The sequence below is a fragment of the Phascolarctos cinereus genome, unplaced genomic scaffold, assembly GCF_003287225.1.
Source record: "Phascolarctos cinereus isolate Bilbo 61053 unplaced genomic scaffold, phaCin_HiC Scaffold_4;HRSCAF=312, whole genome shotgun sequence".
Lineage (NCBI taxonomy): Eukaryota > Metazoa > Chordata > Mammalia > Diprotodontia > Phascolarctidae > Phascolarctos > Phascolarctos cinereus.
Window position 1 is genome coordinate 352,940,864 of NW_027555847.1, and position 16,844 is coordinate 352,957,707.

Below are 16,844 nucleotides of genomic sequence, written 5' to 3' on the forward strand. Positions count from 1 at the left end.
AGTTTTTCTTGTTTTTTATAGTCAGCAGGGTTACAAACATTCCTCATAAAAACTTGCTCATGTTCTTAATGACCTTAAAGTTATTTTACTCTAAAACTTTTTTTTTTGTGGTTTCTGTTTTGCTTTGCATTCTATCGCTGAACAGTGATCATTTTATGCCAAAATGCATAAATGCATCTCCTAAACTAAGGAGGTGAGAAACCCAATAAAGCAAATGCAGCAATATTGACAAAATTCACTTTAGGCTAACAATTTACATAAGGCTTTATGGTAAAGAAGTTTCTACTTAGGCATGAAAAGTAAGCACAAGTTCTTTGTGCAGCAGGTTGAAGAAGTTAAAAAGTTTTGTACATCTTCTAGAGTCATTTTCTTTACTTTTGCCCTGTACCCTGTAGGATGTCTTTAAGAATGTAACAAACGATCAGCACATGGAAACATAAAGGGACTTAAAAATAACAAACAAAAGGAAAGTTTTCATATTTGTATGAATTCTTCAAGTCTTTTAAGTACTAAATTTACTATACTCTTTTCTATTGGCAATATACAGTATTAATACTGTGTTACCTTTTAGGAATACAATTCAAAATATGTTGAATTAATTGAGGAACAACTTAATGAAGCGCTTACAACCTATCGCAAACCTGTAGATGGTGATAACTATGTTCGTCGGAGTAACCAAAGGTATCATCAGCCTTACAGAAATAATTCATGGATCAGTAACTAAATTTAATTTATAATAAGCTAATTTCCTTTCTGGTTTATTTCTATTTATCTTGTTAATTGTGTATTAAATGTAAAATTCATTAGGCAAATATGCCTAATTTTCTATGACTAATAATGTCAGCAATATTTTTAATTAGAGCATTCTTATAATGGATACAGTAGGGTTTTATCAAATCATTTTTGTTACACTAGATTACAGCGACCACATGTCTATCTGCCCATACACCTTTATGGACAACTGGTACACCACAAAACAGGATGTCATTTGTTGGAGGTACAGGTAAAATTTTAATTACATTGTAGATTGCTTATGGAGCATGGCTGATTTTAAAAGTGTGAATTTGTGACAATATGTTCTTTGGGAAAGAACATGAAATAGTAATAAATTCAGTGATATAATTAGGATGGTGCTCCATGACTGATTGAAAACATTTACACTATTGATTCGAACACATTTCTCCATTTCACTATTTGTGATATTCATATCTCAGTCTCATAATTATGGACGTAGATAAACCTTGGTTCCAAGTTTTCATTGGAATATAGAGAATTCATGAGTAAGAAAACTCCTACCATACAGGGCATCTTCTCTACATCATATAGTCTTGGAGAGTTTCCTGGGAGTGCTTAGTAGTTAAGTGACTTGCCCAGGAGCACCCAGCCATATAGTGTCTGAGAGTGGGTCAGATCTTTCTGGCTTCAAGGCCTGCTCCATTATCCCATCACACACATACCCCCTGTGAATACCCCTGTGGGTGTGTATGCATGCATATGTGTGCATGTGTATTACGTATGTACATATATTATAATGCTATTGTCATTATTCTTTAAAAGGCAAATATATTGCCTAAATTTAAGAACAAAAAGGAAACGTAAATGTATATTGTGCAGAAATTCACCAGACATGTATATGTGTTTGTGTGTATACACATATCTGTGTGAGGTATATAGGGTTAGGCACATGTGAGTATTTTTATTGCAGTTGTGGTACCAGTGCATCTGCATGTGACTTCTTTCATGGCCAGGCCAACCTCTGTTGAGTGATTGTTTGTGCTTTATATTTATAGATCAATAGTAAAATATGTGAGAGAATTCATGTATAAGAAGGCTGTTTTGAAAGACTAGGCCATAAAGAGACAACAGAAGAAAATGGAAGAGAATGGGATGAAAATAAGAGGAATTTGTGAGGTAGTTGTGAAAAAGGCCACTAGAAATTAAAAAGGATTCCTAAGAAACAAGCTGCCTACCTTGATATTTGGAATCTGAAAAGCTTATTTTTTGTTAGTGTCATTTTATGTAATGTAACATAAAATTTATGAAAATAATTCAAAATTGGGAGTTAATAACAATAAAGGAAATCTGGTATATTGTTGCTTAGTGTTTTTCCTTGCTTTCCTGTCTAGAGTGTTGTTCCAGATCTCAGTTATACTATTCGTTCACCAATGTTGGATAAGTGGGAAGGAGTAAAGCAGCTGAAAGCAGCCCTTTGGGCCTTGGTTAGTACTTAATTAGTATGTGATAAATATGTGATAGCTTTGCCATTTCCTAGATTCTGTTCTTTTGTCCTTTAATAATATGTTATCTTATGTAGATGTCTTTGAAATTTCTATTATCAGTCTTTAATTTTCCAAGACGAAAACTGTCTCCACTAATTTAAATGTTATATTCATTCTGAAAAGCAGGTCCTTTCACAATAATCTTTTTTTAAAGATTTTGGTTTTGCCTGGCAAAAACTTTTTTTTGCTTGTTTTAATTCCTGTGTCATCAGGGGATTGTTGCAGTTGTCTTATAGTAAAGGGTTTATTTTATATCTTTCCATTTTCCCAAGTTTCTTGAAAATCTTTTATATTTGGTAGCCCTATCTACTAGCAAAGGATTCTTTTTTTTAATTCCAGGGTAATATTGGATCATCAAACTGGGGTCTTAACTTGCTTCAAGAGGAGAATGTGATTCCAGATATAATGGCATTAGCACAACATTGTGAGGTTCTCTCCATTAGAGGGTGTGTATTTTTTTTTGACAGCAATTCATAATGTGTTTCTTTAGTATAGAGTACATTGATCATTAGACAATAAACCTCATATATTTGATCCATAATTTTGTGTTATAACTAAAATGTTGACTTATGAATGAACTCTCAGTGTTAATAGGTTTTTGTGATAATAAGACCACAGTTTAGATTATGAATTTCCTTAGAAAACATCTAGTCCAACTTCCTCAGACCCAGAGAAGTGGAAATTCCAGAAATGAAATGGTTTGTTCCAGGTCCCACAGGTAATAGACTTGTCAGGGACCAATACTTCTGTGTGTTAATTCCTAGTAATTGCTGTAAATCTCAGCAAATTGACCTCAGATGATTAAAGAAACTTGCTGAAGAGAAATCACAAATTTGATTCTACACTGATCTCTTCCCAGTCCAAGTCATTTCACACAACTATAAAAACAAATCTTTCCAAGGTATATGTTTGACCATATTTCTGAGGGCTTCTAGTCCTAGTCACCTTAGTCTACAACCTACTATCCTCTCCTCTTCCCTCTTTCCTATACCTCATTATCAAATCATTTGTTAGGTCTTGTCAGTTCTATTTCTACCAGTTCTATTTAATTAGTCCCATTCTCGCCATTCTCACAACCACTATCTTATTTTAGACTGTCATTATTTTTCACTTACATTATTTTAGCAGCTTTCTAATAAGGCTCTGTCTCAAATCTCTCTTTCCATTTTTATTGTTCATTACTTTCCTTTACATGCTCTGTGGTTCAGGCATATTGTCCATCCTGCTCTTTCCTCTTATATGATATTCCATCTTTAGTCTCTTTGTATTTGTATAAGTTTAACTCATGCCTAAAATATACTTCTTTCTTACTTCACCTCTTAAAATCCCTTTTCTTTGAGGCCCATCCTGATTCCTCCAGTTACCATTCTTTGCTCCACCTTAAATTCATTCTCTGTGTGTGTATGTGTGTGAGTGATATGTATAGTAATATATTTATATAATTTACATATATTCACATATTGTGGGTACATCTACATCCTTTTTTCTTTTAACGCTAATACTAGTGCATGACCAAAAATATTTGAACACTACTACTACAAACTTTACCTACCGTCTCCTGTATTTGCTCACTTGCCTCCATTTCTTGAATGTACTCTCTCCACATCTCTGCTTTTGAAGTTTTTTCTCTTTTTAAAGGTCTGTGTTAGGTGCCACTTCTTAGGTGCCACTTCTTTCTAGAAGCTGTCCCTGTTATCTTCCCTCCCTTCCCACAGATATAGATAAAATGTTCCCTGCTTCCTCAGACTTTCCTGGAGCTCTTTGTCTGAACCTGTGCCCTGTTCTCATCATAGTCTGCTTTGTGCCATACTGTATTTCTATGCGTATCATAATAGGTATAGGTATAGGTATCTTAAGCTTCTTAGACTGTCATTTGTTGTTGTTGTCATAGCCCCAGTATAAATATATCAGTGCCTTCCAAGTACAATGGGCACTTAATATTAGTTGAATTAAATGGACCCAGACCAGTTACACTCCCCCTTGAAATCTGTTTTGTGGCATCTACTGTATCCCTAGTCCCAACCCAGTCATAGTAGTGACCACATGAGAGTTTTGGGTACCTCATTGTAAACTTTCATTGCTACTTAAATAATCAAGTGCAAGTCCTACTCATTGAGTGTTATTTACATCATCTTTCTAAAGAATAGCTTATTACATTATGAATAACTAGCTTCAAATACAGACTTTAGTAACCCTGAGTTCTAATCTATCAGTAGTTTTTTTAAACTTAGTTATTTATGTTTTAAGAGACCAAGAGTTGTATAGAATTTTAAAAATTTGTTGTAAATGCATGTATGCTTACCTATAATAAACTTTTCTAAGAAATGTTTTAAATTTTATGATAGTGATCCTGGAATTATGTAAACTATATGTATGTGGGTTTATTTCAAATAAATATTTTTATGTTTTTATGCCAGAAATGAAAAGAAATCTGTCTTAATTGTTTAGGGGATAACTGACTTTTTTATCTTGCTTAGTTTTTCATCTCAGTTATTTTCTGTAGATATGTTTTTATGTTTTATAAAATACATCTACTTATTTATTGATTTAAATGGTTTCATATACATTTTCTTTATGGAATTATATTTGCACTGTATTTTTGGTAGAAGAATTATGTGACCTTAGATAATAGGCAGGTGGAACTCTGATACCTGTGATATGTACATGTGAGTCCTTGTTATCTTATGAATGATGGGGAAAAGCATGTTAAGGGTGTTGGAGCAGTTGTTGATTCTTCTTCTAGAAGGGATGGTGGGGCCTAGCTTTGTTGGGAGGAAGACAGAAGAGAGGAGTAATTAAGCAAGAGATTGAAAATGTAAAGAGATTTGTCTCACATCCTTTTAGTGCCTGGACCCATTCTTTTCCAGGGTTCAAGATGAAAGTAGCTTTAGATAGTACCAACCATTTATACTGGTCATTAAATTTTTGACTAGTTTGATTTCTTATACCAGTTGCATACATTGTTAACTTTATTTCCCCTTGGTAATTTTTAACTGTTGTTCAAATCTCTAGAAGGAAAGTAGTTTTCAGTACCTGTCCTAGGAAACCTTTGGGGTGACAGCAAAAGCATGCATGCGAGCACAGACACACACAAATACACGCATGCACTCAGGTATACAGTGGTTCATAAAGCCATTTCCCTCTCCTTGTGATCATATAAGTAGAGATAGGAGAAGAAATATGGGCTTGGTCCCCACATATAGTAAAGGTATCAAAGGTTTCAAGGAGCTCTGAAATGTAACTGCATTCTATGAGTTTCTTCACAGTACCTTATGTCCAATGGCTTTTTAAGGAGATATAAAAAAACAGTAATCATTTATGGAAAATTACTTTTTCATTTAAATTATTGGTTCTAAAAAAATTCCATGTTTTTGCGTTATAACCTATACAGAACCTGTGTCTACGTACTTGGTCTGATAGCCAAAACTAAACAAGGATGTGATATCCTGAAGTATCACAATTGGGATGCTGTGAGACACAGTCGCAAACAACCATGGCCAGTGGTTCCAGATGACATGGAGCAACTATGCAATGAACTTTCTTCTATCCCAAGCACTCTAAGTCTAAACTCTGAGTCTACCAGTTCTAGACATAATAGTGAAAGTGAATCTGCACCATCAAGTAAGCATTATTACAGTTAAAGTTAAAATTAATGTTTGCATGCAGAATTTCAAACTATATTAGTTTGTTCTTAATCATGAAAGCATTGTTGTTTTCTTTTAAGGCAATTGGGGTAATCTTTCTAAGACATATAATCTATTGTTTAGCAGCAACACCCTATTAAAGATTCACATCCCCTTAATGCAGAAAAGGGGTTTTTAACATGCAGCCACGAACTTTAAAAAAACATTTTTTAATAACTGTATTTCAATATAATTGGTTGCTTTATAATCTTATGCATTTTATTTTATGCATTAAAAAGTATTATTCTGAGAAAGTGTCTGTAGGCTTACCCAGATCACCTTAAGGATTCATGATACAAAAAGAACCTCTGCTGTAGATAGTGCATGCACTCTATTCAGGCATTCTCTTTATTACTCTGGGAGTAGCTTCTTCCTACATGGAAGTTCCTCCAGAATTTTGTAATAGTACTTCCCAATTCAGTGAAGCACATATCCATTTTCCTTTCCCTTCCTCTTAAATCACAATCACCTTTGCTTTTAACCTGTGCTTCATTCAGAGTTGAGTACTTGGGCATAGGGAATGACAACAATTGGAGTTAGTTGAGCACTAGGAAAGTGTTCAAGGAATTCATTCCATAAGTATTTATTCACAGTCCATGTGAAAATCTATCTACATCTTCCAAACCATTATAGCTTCAAGGGAAAAACTGCAGAATCTTGATTATCAGGTGTAAGGCTCTTTAAAGATTCTGTTTATGTACTATGGAAATATGGCATCAACTATTGGTCTCACTGCCCTCTCATACCTTTTCCTTTATTTGGTTGCCATTGCTACTGCTTTGGGCTTAACGAGTGAAGCATTATAGGATGTAATGTGGAGCTACCTTGAATCCCTTTCTAGCTTCTGTTTTTGTCACATTATTTTGTTGTTGTTTTTCCTACCTGTGCATCACTTCCTACTGCTGTTTATGGAGCAGTCAGACTATATGTATTATTTCAATTGCTGTAGCTGTGAGTAGTAGAGAGTAGTTAATAAGAGATAAAGCTCACCCCTTTTCCCTCACAAGATTACAAAAAGTGCTGTAGTTTAGCTACAGATTCCTGAGTGGTACTAGTGTTAAATTTACAATGTACCTATAAATCTGCTAACAGTTCACACACATCACAGTTCCTTCAGTCATCAGTCTTCTCTTCTGGTTGTCATCTGTGTGCTTTCTGGGCACAAGACCAGGAAAATCTGGTTCCAGTCCCAGCTCTTGTGTGTGTTATGTTTTGTATTGTATTAATCTGCCCCTCCCTTGGTGTCATCTTGTCTCATTGAGATGTTACTGATATATAGAAGCATCGTTAACTGTTGTGAATTCTTCATGAGGCACATAAGCCTTGACACCCTCATCTTCCCCCCTCATCACTAGAAGTGCCAGAAGGATCTCACCTGTTGGTGGCATAGTCATTTTAGGTATTGTGGAAAGGGTGCTGGATTTGAAGGCAAGAGATGCCTGGTTCTAATTCTACTTCTAGCTATTACTAATTTTGTTATGATGCACAATTTATTTAACCTCTTTGACGTTCATTTTGCTCATCTGTGAAAACGAGAATGATAGTTATTGTAATACCCATCTCTTGCCTTTATTTTGAGATTTACTGAAATGAGATAGTGCATATAAAGTCCTTTGTGAATCTCAAGGTACTATATAAATGTTTTCTGAAACTCATATAAATATCTGATATCACTATATGAATATCTACTATCCCTCAGACTTAATCTCAAGGATAGCTTTTTGAAGAGTTTCACTATATTTAATAGTTTTGTGACCTATGTGAATATTAATCTACAACATAAAATATTCTGTTTTAAGGTCAAATGATCACTAAAATTTACAGAGTGAATATGTTTTAATTTTTAGATGCATTTAATAGCATGGAACTTTTCATTTTAGGTATGTTTATTATGGAGGATGACCGATTTGGCAGCAGCTCTACTAGTACATTTTTCCTTGATATCAGTGAGGACGCAGAACAGACGTTTTATGATCGAACTGGACCCGTAAAGGATAAAAATCCATTCCCCTTTTTTGCCTCTAGTAGACTTGTGAAGAATCGCATCTTAAATTCCCTTACTCTGCCTAATAAAAAACATCGCAGTAGCAGTGATCCAAAAGGGGGCAAGCTGACTTCTGAAAATAAATCTGGCATCAGGCGAAATCGAACAATTACAGAGCCATCCAGTATTGACTTTAATCATAGTGACGATTTCTCATCCATTTCCAAAGTTCAGAAAACATTAAGATTAGAAACTTCTTTTGTTGGAACCAAGCAAATTGAAGACTCTGGTAGCACACCCAGCATTGGGGAAAATGATTTAAAATTTACAAAGAGTCTTGGTACAGAAAATCACAGGGAAAACACAAGCAGAGAAAGATTAGTTGTTGACAGCTCTGCAAGTTCACATATGAAGATACGTAGCCAAAGTTTCAATACAGATACTACAACAAGTGGTATAAGCTCAATGAGCTCAAGTCCTTCAAGAGAGACAGTAGGTGTGGACACTGCAACAATGGACACAGACTGTGGAAGTTTGAGTACAGTGGTAAGTACTAAAACTGTTAAAACAAGCCACTGTTCAACACCACAGTCCAACCATCTGCCGCTTTCAAAATCAAACTCTGTGTCCCTGGTGCCACCAGGTTCTTCTCATACACTTCCTCGTAGAGCACAGTCCCTTAAAGCCCCCTCTGTTGCTACAATTAAAAGTCTAGCAGATTATAACTTTAGCTATACAAGTTCTAGAGATGCCTTTGGTTATGCTACATTGAAAAGATTGCAGCAGCAAAGAATGCATCCATCTTTATCTCATTCTGAAGCTTTGGCATCTCCAGCAAAAGATGTGCTTTTTACTGACACCATTACTATGAAGACTGGTAGCCTTGATTCAAGGTTAACACCAAGCAGGTAAGAAAATATTTTTAAGTTAACAATTATAATTCACGTTAAAATATTTAAACTATAGCTGGATATTTTGAAAGTGTTTTGCTTCTACTTAGGTCTCAAAATGACAGTTACTAATTATTTACTGTGGTAGGTTTTAAGCTCCTGATTGTCAGATATGATTTGAAATTGATTCTTGCAGCTGCAAGGGGGGGAGAGAAACTCCTTGTAGGCCCTGAAAATAAACATACATGCTTTGCTAGGACACACAAGTCACAAGCTTTTTTTTTTTTATTTATTTCTCGCTTCTGCAAGGATCGATTTTAAAAAGAAGCATGTCGGGGGAATCAGGAGCTTAAGACCTACAATAACAAACAACCTTTTCAGGTAGGTCAATTTTAAGGCCCAAAAAGTTGACCTCTTTTTTTTTTTAAACAATTTCAGTAAAAACTTTAGTGGTAATTTCCATTTGTTTTAAGCAGCTATAGCTATTTAGTAGAAACAATGAAAACTGAAGAAGTTGACTCCTCTCTTTGTATTATATTCTTCTTAAGAACAAATTTACAGTATTGATAATATTTAGTAATTACATTAAGTTAGTTGAAATGAACTGAAATGTCCTGATTAGAATTTAATTTTATAAATATATATGCATATATATATGTGTGTATATATATATGCTCAGAATTTCAGATTCCTTATCTTTCTTCAAAGTGACACCTAAGGTATCACTTTTTCCTTGGAACCTTTCCTGATTCCCCCCTGCTGTTAGTTTTCTTTGCCTCCTTAAATATTTTTAGAGCATTTTTGTCTGAACTCGCTTTTGTTCCCTTCACTCCCTCCCTTGTATTATACATATCTATTTACATAACATTCCTGCTAGTGGGCTGTTAGGTTCTTGAAGGCAGAGACTATTTTATTTTTGCCTTTTTATCTCCAGAAGCAACACTGTGACTTGCACATGGTAAACACTTAACAAATGTTGCTTTGAATTTAACATAGTAGCTTTGGCTATGGCTATGATTTCTATGTTTTTTGCTTGGTGAACCAAATATTTTTAGTCATAAACCCTTTTCCATGTAGCTTTATATTTTTACGAAAATGTGTCTGACTCTGATATTCACATTACTAAATTTTTTTTTGTAATTTTCCTCTTCTGATAGCTAGCAGTTCACTTTCAGTAAGGCCAGCCCCATAACTGGATTGTATTTCTAGGTAGTATCACAAAGTGGGAAGACTACTTTACCAAGTTAAAAGAATTTTTTTTCTTTGTTCAGTTAACTATATGAGTGTGGGAAGTTATTATTTAGTCTCTTTTTATTCATCTGTAAAATAGGGCCAATGATACCTATTATATAGGTGAAATGTTTTGTGAGCTATAGGGCACTGTTCAAATATGAGTTATTGTGGTGTATCTGGTATTTATATAGTAGTGCATCAGTCCTCTAGAACTTAACTAGCAATCTCACTTACTCAGAACTTAAGTGAAAAGGTCTCTGAGCAGCCAAAGTAGATGTCACAAAATCCATTCACTAGATAATTTTGCTTAAAGAAGAGAGTTTCACTTTAGGTCTTTATCTTGTCACATATATGGACTTGGGATTCTGGGTGTTTTCCATTGTTGCAATAAAATTAGAAGTTAGTAGTGCCTGGGTGTGGTGATGCACCCCTCTAATTGGATACTAAGTCTGGTAGATGCTGCAGTAGGGGTAGAACTGATTAGATGTTTACACCAAGCCCTGCACCAATGTAGTAAACCTAGGGCAGGGTGCCACCAGGCAGCCTAAGAAGGGACAAATCAACCTAGGTTGGAAATGGAGCAGATCAAAGTTTCCATACCAGTCAGTAGTTGGATTAGCCTCAAGAGTGGCTGTTGCACTTTAGCCTGGGTAAGATAGGGAGACCCAATCTACCCTAACTCCTTGCCCCCCAAAAAAGAAGTAAGTAGTAATATGAGTAGAAGAAAAGCATAAAGTAAACAAATATTGCTAAACAGTGGTTGATTAATGAAGAAATCAGAAAATTATTTAAAAGATGATAACAGTAGTGCCGTATTTTGGCTATGAGATAAAGCCAAAGTAGTCGTTACAGCCAGATTTATAGCATCAAATCCCCACATTAATAAGAGGACAGGAAAATCTAAATGAATTAAGCTTGTGCCTAAAGATCCTAGAAAAGGAACAAAGCTGTAGTGAAAAGAAGAGGTAGACAGCTGGCCCAGACAATTTCAAAATGAATTCATCAATACTTTCCACAATATGGAAAGAATATACTCTCCTATATGGAGAGAAAAGGGCAGCTAGGATATGGTGCTAGGCTTGGAGTAAAGACTTGAGTTCAAATTTGTCCTCAGATACTAGCTGGATGACCTTGGGCAAGGCATTTAACCTCTGTTTGCCTCAGTTTTCTCAACTGTAAAATACGGGTCATAATGCTACTACACTGGCAATGCCTTATGGTATATATATCAGTGGGGAAATGGGCAGGAGGTCCAGAGGTGATTTTGTTGGTTTAGGGAACTTCTATTTTGTGTTTTCTTACACCTAGATCTAATTTAGGGTGTTAAAGAGTTTCCTGAGGCACTCAAAGGTAAGAAACTTCTGAATTGTTAATCAGCCACTCAGTCACATGGAAGATTTGGACCAGGTCTTACTGACTTGAAAGCTGACTTTTTATCCACTACATGATGCTGCCTCTCATAAAGAATATATAGTGTTTATTTTAAACTTGGCAAAGATAGCACAAAAAAATTATAGATCAGTTTCCCTGATTTGTAAGTGCAAAAATACTTTAAAAATTATTAGTATTAACAATACAGTCATATATTATAAAAAACCATTCATCAGATAATTTTAATTAAAAATTAAATTAATCAAACCATTGAAAACTATCTTTATGTGAAATTAGAAAAATAAAATATTATTAAGTGGAAAAAATTAATTAAACCAAGTATGATTTATAGCAGGTACACAACATTATTTAAAATTAGAAAATCAATGTGTTACAACATATAAGCAAGATAAAAATTTATCAATATGTTCAGGGTGGGGAAAGATTTTTCCAATATTAATTTTTGCCCTAAAACACCAAAATGAACAAGAATGGAAATATTTTACTTTAATCCATTGAAAATCATCTGTTTTAAAGTTAATGGCCCCACATGATTGATATACAGTAGAAAAACCTAAGCATCCTTACTGAAAATGGGTTCAAAACAAATTTTGCTTACATTCTCCACTTCTCTTTAACATAGTATTAGGAATACTGTCAACCCAAATAAAACAAGAAAACAACAGTAGATGAGTTACATTGATTGAAAATGAGGTCAGGTATTATTTACAGATTACTTGATAATATATCTAGAAAATTCAAATGTCAGAGTAAAGCAAAAAGGACGTTTAGAAGGGGACACAGACAAGCAGAACAGTGTCATATTAAATACTGTCATATTAAAGGTAATCTTAAATTAACTAATTGAAAATTAATTAGAAGTTTAAAACAATAGATGAATTCAGAAAAGTTCCAGAATACAAGATAAACCCACAAAGATTATGTTCATTCTTACATACTAGAAATAAAGATCAAGGAGACATCATAATAAAAGAAACCCTATTTATATTAGCAACAAAAGTCATCAGATAATTGGCCAATTAACCTACATCTAAATACACTTGACATTTATAAGTATATTGTAAAACTCAATAATGACTAAAATTAAGGAAGACCTAAATAATTGTAAGGATGTAATGTTTTAGTGGGTCGGATTAAATGATCCTGCTCCTGAATTAATTTAGATATTTATAGGCCATATACAGTATAGAAGAAAAAAAATTTTTTGATTAAAGTGGATTTATAGTCTTAGAATTAAAAATGTTAAAAAGTGATGATAAGCATCAAAACTGTGTGGTATTGGGCTACAAAATAAAAAAAAAGAGAAATACAACAGCAGAGTAAAGATGACATGTCCAAACATGCATACACACACACACACACACACACACACACACACACACACACACGTGTTGATAAACCTATGAAAATAAGCAGGGAGAAGGTTAATTTTTTCAAACAAATCTGTAATATGGTAGAAAATGAATTTAGACTTATTATAATTCTTTAGCTCAGTCAGCTTCGGTAAATGGAACCATATCAAAAGTGGAAGAAAATGAAATAGTGTGTTACAGATATACTTAATTTACTCAAAGGAAAATAATAGATTGAAAAACATTTGTAAGTATGGCAGATAAATCTTGACATCTGAAGTATGTGAAGAGCTGTTAAAATTTCCAAAGACATCTTTTAGTTCCTAATAAGTAAATGGGCAAGGGATATGAATCTACATTTACTAAAGATGAAGTACAAATTGTTAATCATGTCAACTAGGTGGTATAGTGCATAATGTGCTGGACCTGGAGTCAGGAAGACCCAAGTTCGAATCCAGCCTCAGATACTTACTAGCAATGTCATCTGGGCAAATCACTTTAACTTCTGCCTGCCTCAGTTTCATCGTCTGTAAAATGGGAATACTAGCCCTTTTCTCCCAGGGTTGTTTTAAGGATTAAATGGGAAGTTTGTATAGCACTTTGCAAACTTTAAAGCACTATAGAAATGCTAGATTATTATTTGAAAAAATGCTCAGCCTCCTAATACTAAAAGATACAAATTAAAACAATTCTGGCCCATCATATTGGCACAGATAATTGAAAACAACAGAGCAATATTGATGGTATTGTGGTGGAATTGGGAATCAATATAGCTTTTTTTGGAAAGAAATTTGTCAGTACACTATAAAAGTTACAAAAAGAATTCCTTTTCTAAAACCCTATAATTCCGTTGTTGGAATATACCTTGAAAATGTTACCAAAAGAAAATAAAGCTCTCTCTCCCTTTAAAGATTTTTATTGGTGTGTTATTTGTAATTACAGAAAACTAGAATCAGCCTTCATACCAAACATGAGGGAAATGGTAAAATTATGCTAAACTGATGTAATGGAATTTAGATTTTCAAGTATAATGAATATAACACAATCTGGAAAGAAATATTTAAAAAGGTAGAATGAAAAAACAAAATTAGAAAAACAGTATATACTACAGTATTATCAAAGGAAAAGTAAGTGGGAATAAACAAAGAAATTTTCTGGGTGCTTAGATATAGTAACAGAAAAGTAATGACATTTTAAACGTTGAAATTCATGCATTTATATGTAAATGGTTACAGAGAAAGTTTAATTGGCTCTAGTAATGTTTAACAAGTATATTAAATATAAAAATATAAACCTTACAGTCTAGTCAAGGGAAGAAACATGTACGCACATAACTATTAAAAATTTCGATATGATTACGTAGGAGAACAGAATAGTATGAGAAATTTTAGAGAGAGTTAAGACTGCCTTTAGTTGGGGGAACTGAGTGAGGTCTTCATGAGGAGGAAATGGTACCCTAACTCATTTTTTAAGTGAGCATCTTATAAGCATATAGAGGCCAGCATGACTAAATGTGGATCACCCAAAGTACAATAAACAGGGGGAAAGTGCACATGTTATCAAAATCTCAGAGTTTGAGGAATTTCAAAGGCTGTTTAGTTCAACTTATACCTAAACAAGAGTCCCCTATACCCCATAGCAAACATATGATCCAACCTTGATTGAAAATCTGAAATGAGTACCTTCTAAGACTGCTTCTGAATATTTTTAATTTTTAGAAAATTTTCCTTACAGCAAACCTAAATTTACCCCTTTTTAACTTCCCTTTGTTCTTTGCTTTGTCCTTTGGACCCAAATACCAAAACAAACAAAACCCTAATCCTTCTTCCCTATTATATAGCTTTTCAGGTTTTTTTAGATACTTGAAAACAATCAAAACCTCTCCTCTTCCCCATGTGCTGCCCTGCCACATCCCCAATTCCCTTTTCTAGGCCAAATACTCCCTGTTTCTTTAACAGAGGAGCCTCATGGAATGAACCATGGAATAGCCATTTACCATCTTGGTTACTTTTCTTTTCCTAAAACGAATACAGCTCAGTTGTTCATATGTTTTCTGACCAGGGAAGAAATGTAGTAGGACTTTCACTCTTTAGTCCTAGACACTGTGCCTCTCGATGCAGTTTATTTGTTTATTTTTTCTTTTTCTTTCTTTCTTTCTTTCTTTCTTTCTTTCTTTCTTTCTTTCTTTCTTTCTTTCTTTCTTTCTTTCTTTCTTTCTTTCTTTCTTTCTTTCTTTCTTTCTTTCTTTTTTTGCTGTCATGTCTCATATTTGGCTCACATTAAGCTTGTAGACCACTAAGAACCTCCCACATTTTTTTTTCCAACTAATTGCTCTCTAGCTACACAACCCTCATATTGTACTTAAGAAGTTTAATCTTTTGAACCCAAATGTGAGATTTCAGGTATCCTCATTAAATTTCATCTCACTAGATGCAGCCCAGCATTCTAACCTATCAAAATATTTGAGTATTGATTCTGACATGAATTGTGTAAGTAGTTCCTCTCTGCTTTGCATCACCTACAAATTTGATAAGCATGCCAACTGTACCTTTAAATCATTGATAGAAATGTTATGCAGTAAAACAGGGCACTGCAGATCACAAGAAGGACAGCTTCGAGGTTCCTGTGGAACCCTTATTAACTGCCTTTTGGGTCTAAGCCATTCAGTTCTTAGTCTCCCTAATCATAGTGTTATCTAGATTATATTTTCCTCTCTGTTCTACAAAAATAGTATGCAATACTTTATCAGATACTTTATGAAAACAAGTTTTATACCTACTGCATTTCCCTATTCTGCCAGTTTAATAAGCCTCTCAAAAAAGAAAAATAAAATAAGTCCGGCAAGACTTATTTTTGATGAAGCCTTGCCAACTCTTAGTTATCTTCCCACCCTTTTCTAAATGTTCAGTAACCTATTGTATGTAGGGGGGAAAAATGAAATCCTTAGCTTCACAGTGAAGATCCTCCACTATCTAGCTCTTCCTGCCTACTTTTCAAGCTTATTTTATATCTGTGCTCCATCTATTCTGCATTCCAGCCAAACTAATCTTCTAGTTCTTCTTGAACTCAACCACCAACATAAATTCTCGTAAGCCATAGCACTCCATGCCTTGAATGTACTTTGTCCTCCTCTTTGCTTTTCAGTTTTCTTACCTTCCTTGGAAGCTCACCTCAGATGCCAGTTCCTCTGTAGCCATCCCAGATTCACGAACTAAAAGTATATACTCCCCTAGAGCACCTTGTTTGGACTTTTCCTTTGCCTCTGTTGCTTTTTTACTAACGCATGGAGAGGTTTTAGTCTATATTGATAGATAAAATTATGGATGATAAATGATAAAATCATGGATACCTGCAATAGTGAAGTGAATAAAATTGTTTGATGTCTTACTCCAGTGCTTCATTGTGGCATGAAAGTGATGCTGTATTCTTGAATACTATAGCAGTAGATCATAAGCTCTGATCCCACCAAGTTTGAGTGTTGTCCTAGTTTATTAGCCTAAGCAAATGACAGAATGTTGACTACCAAGTGATACAATTTTCTAGTTATTCCAGCTTGTTTTGAGAGGTTGCCAGGTTCCATAAGTGGAGGGAGTATTGAGTATCCAGGTGGTTGAAATCATTAATCTTTTGAAATATTGTAGTAAGAAGTAAACTAAAGGTTAGAATGGAGGAAGAGAAAGCATGTTACCTTTCTTGGAGCTAGAAGACCTGGGTCCTAGTTCTGCTGTAAGTTGTAGATTTTGCACAAGTCATGTTACCTCTCTCATCCTGTTTCCCATTAGTAAAATTGGGTTAATACGCATTTCACCTATTTGAAGTAAATTGGATTTCAATTTGAATTTGAAATGAGGATCTAATGATCTGTGCTTTGAATACTGTAAAGTGCTGTATAAATATGAGCTATAATGATGTTGCAAAATAAGCTTAGTATTAGGATTTTGAGCCCCATGATAAGGCACAAAAAATGTAAGCATTGCTTTAATTTTGTCTTTTGTCCATTAGTTGGTTTCAGCTAAGACCACTTATTGGGT

At 34.3% G+C, this 16,844-nt stretch overlaps 1 protein-coding gene across 3 annotated transcripts in view; it reads left to right on the top strand.

Annotated features, from left to right (window-relative positions):
- Positions 1–16,844, top strand: part of RICTOR (RPTOR independent companion of MTOR complex 2) — a 125,504-nt gene that overhangs the window by 95,230 nt on the left and 13,430 nt on the right. Inside the window, exons 26-32 of one of the 3 annotated variants that reach the window (XM_020996096.2) lie at positions 572–681; positions 916–1,003; positions 2,127–2,219; positions 2,619–2,725; positions 5,671–5,900; positions 7,843–8,854; positions 9,146–9,217. In XM_020996096.2, coding sequence (XP_020851755.1) covers positions 572–681; positions 916–1,003; positions 2,127–2,219; positions 2,619–2,725; positions 5,671–5,900; positions 7,843–8,854; positions 9,146–9,217 — 1,712 coding nt within the window. The remainder of the gene's footprint in view (positions 1–571; positions 682–915; positions 1,004–2,126; positions 2,220–2,618; positions 2,726–5,670; positions 5,901–7,842; positions 8,855–9,145; positions 9,218–16,844) is intronic. The other 2 variants (XM_078153211.1, XM_020996115.2) reach the window with 2 other exon arrangements.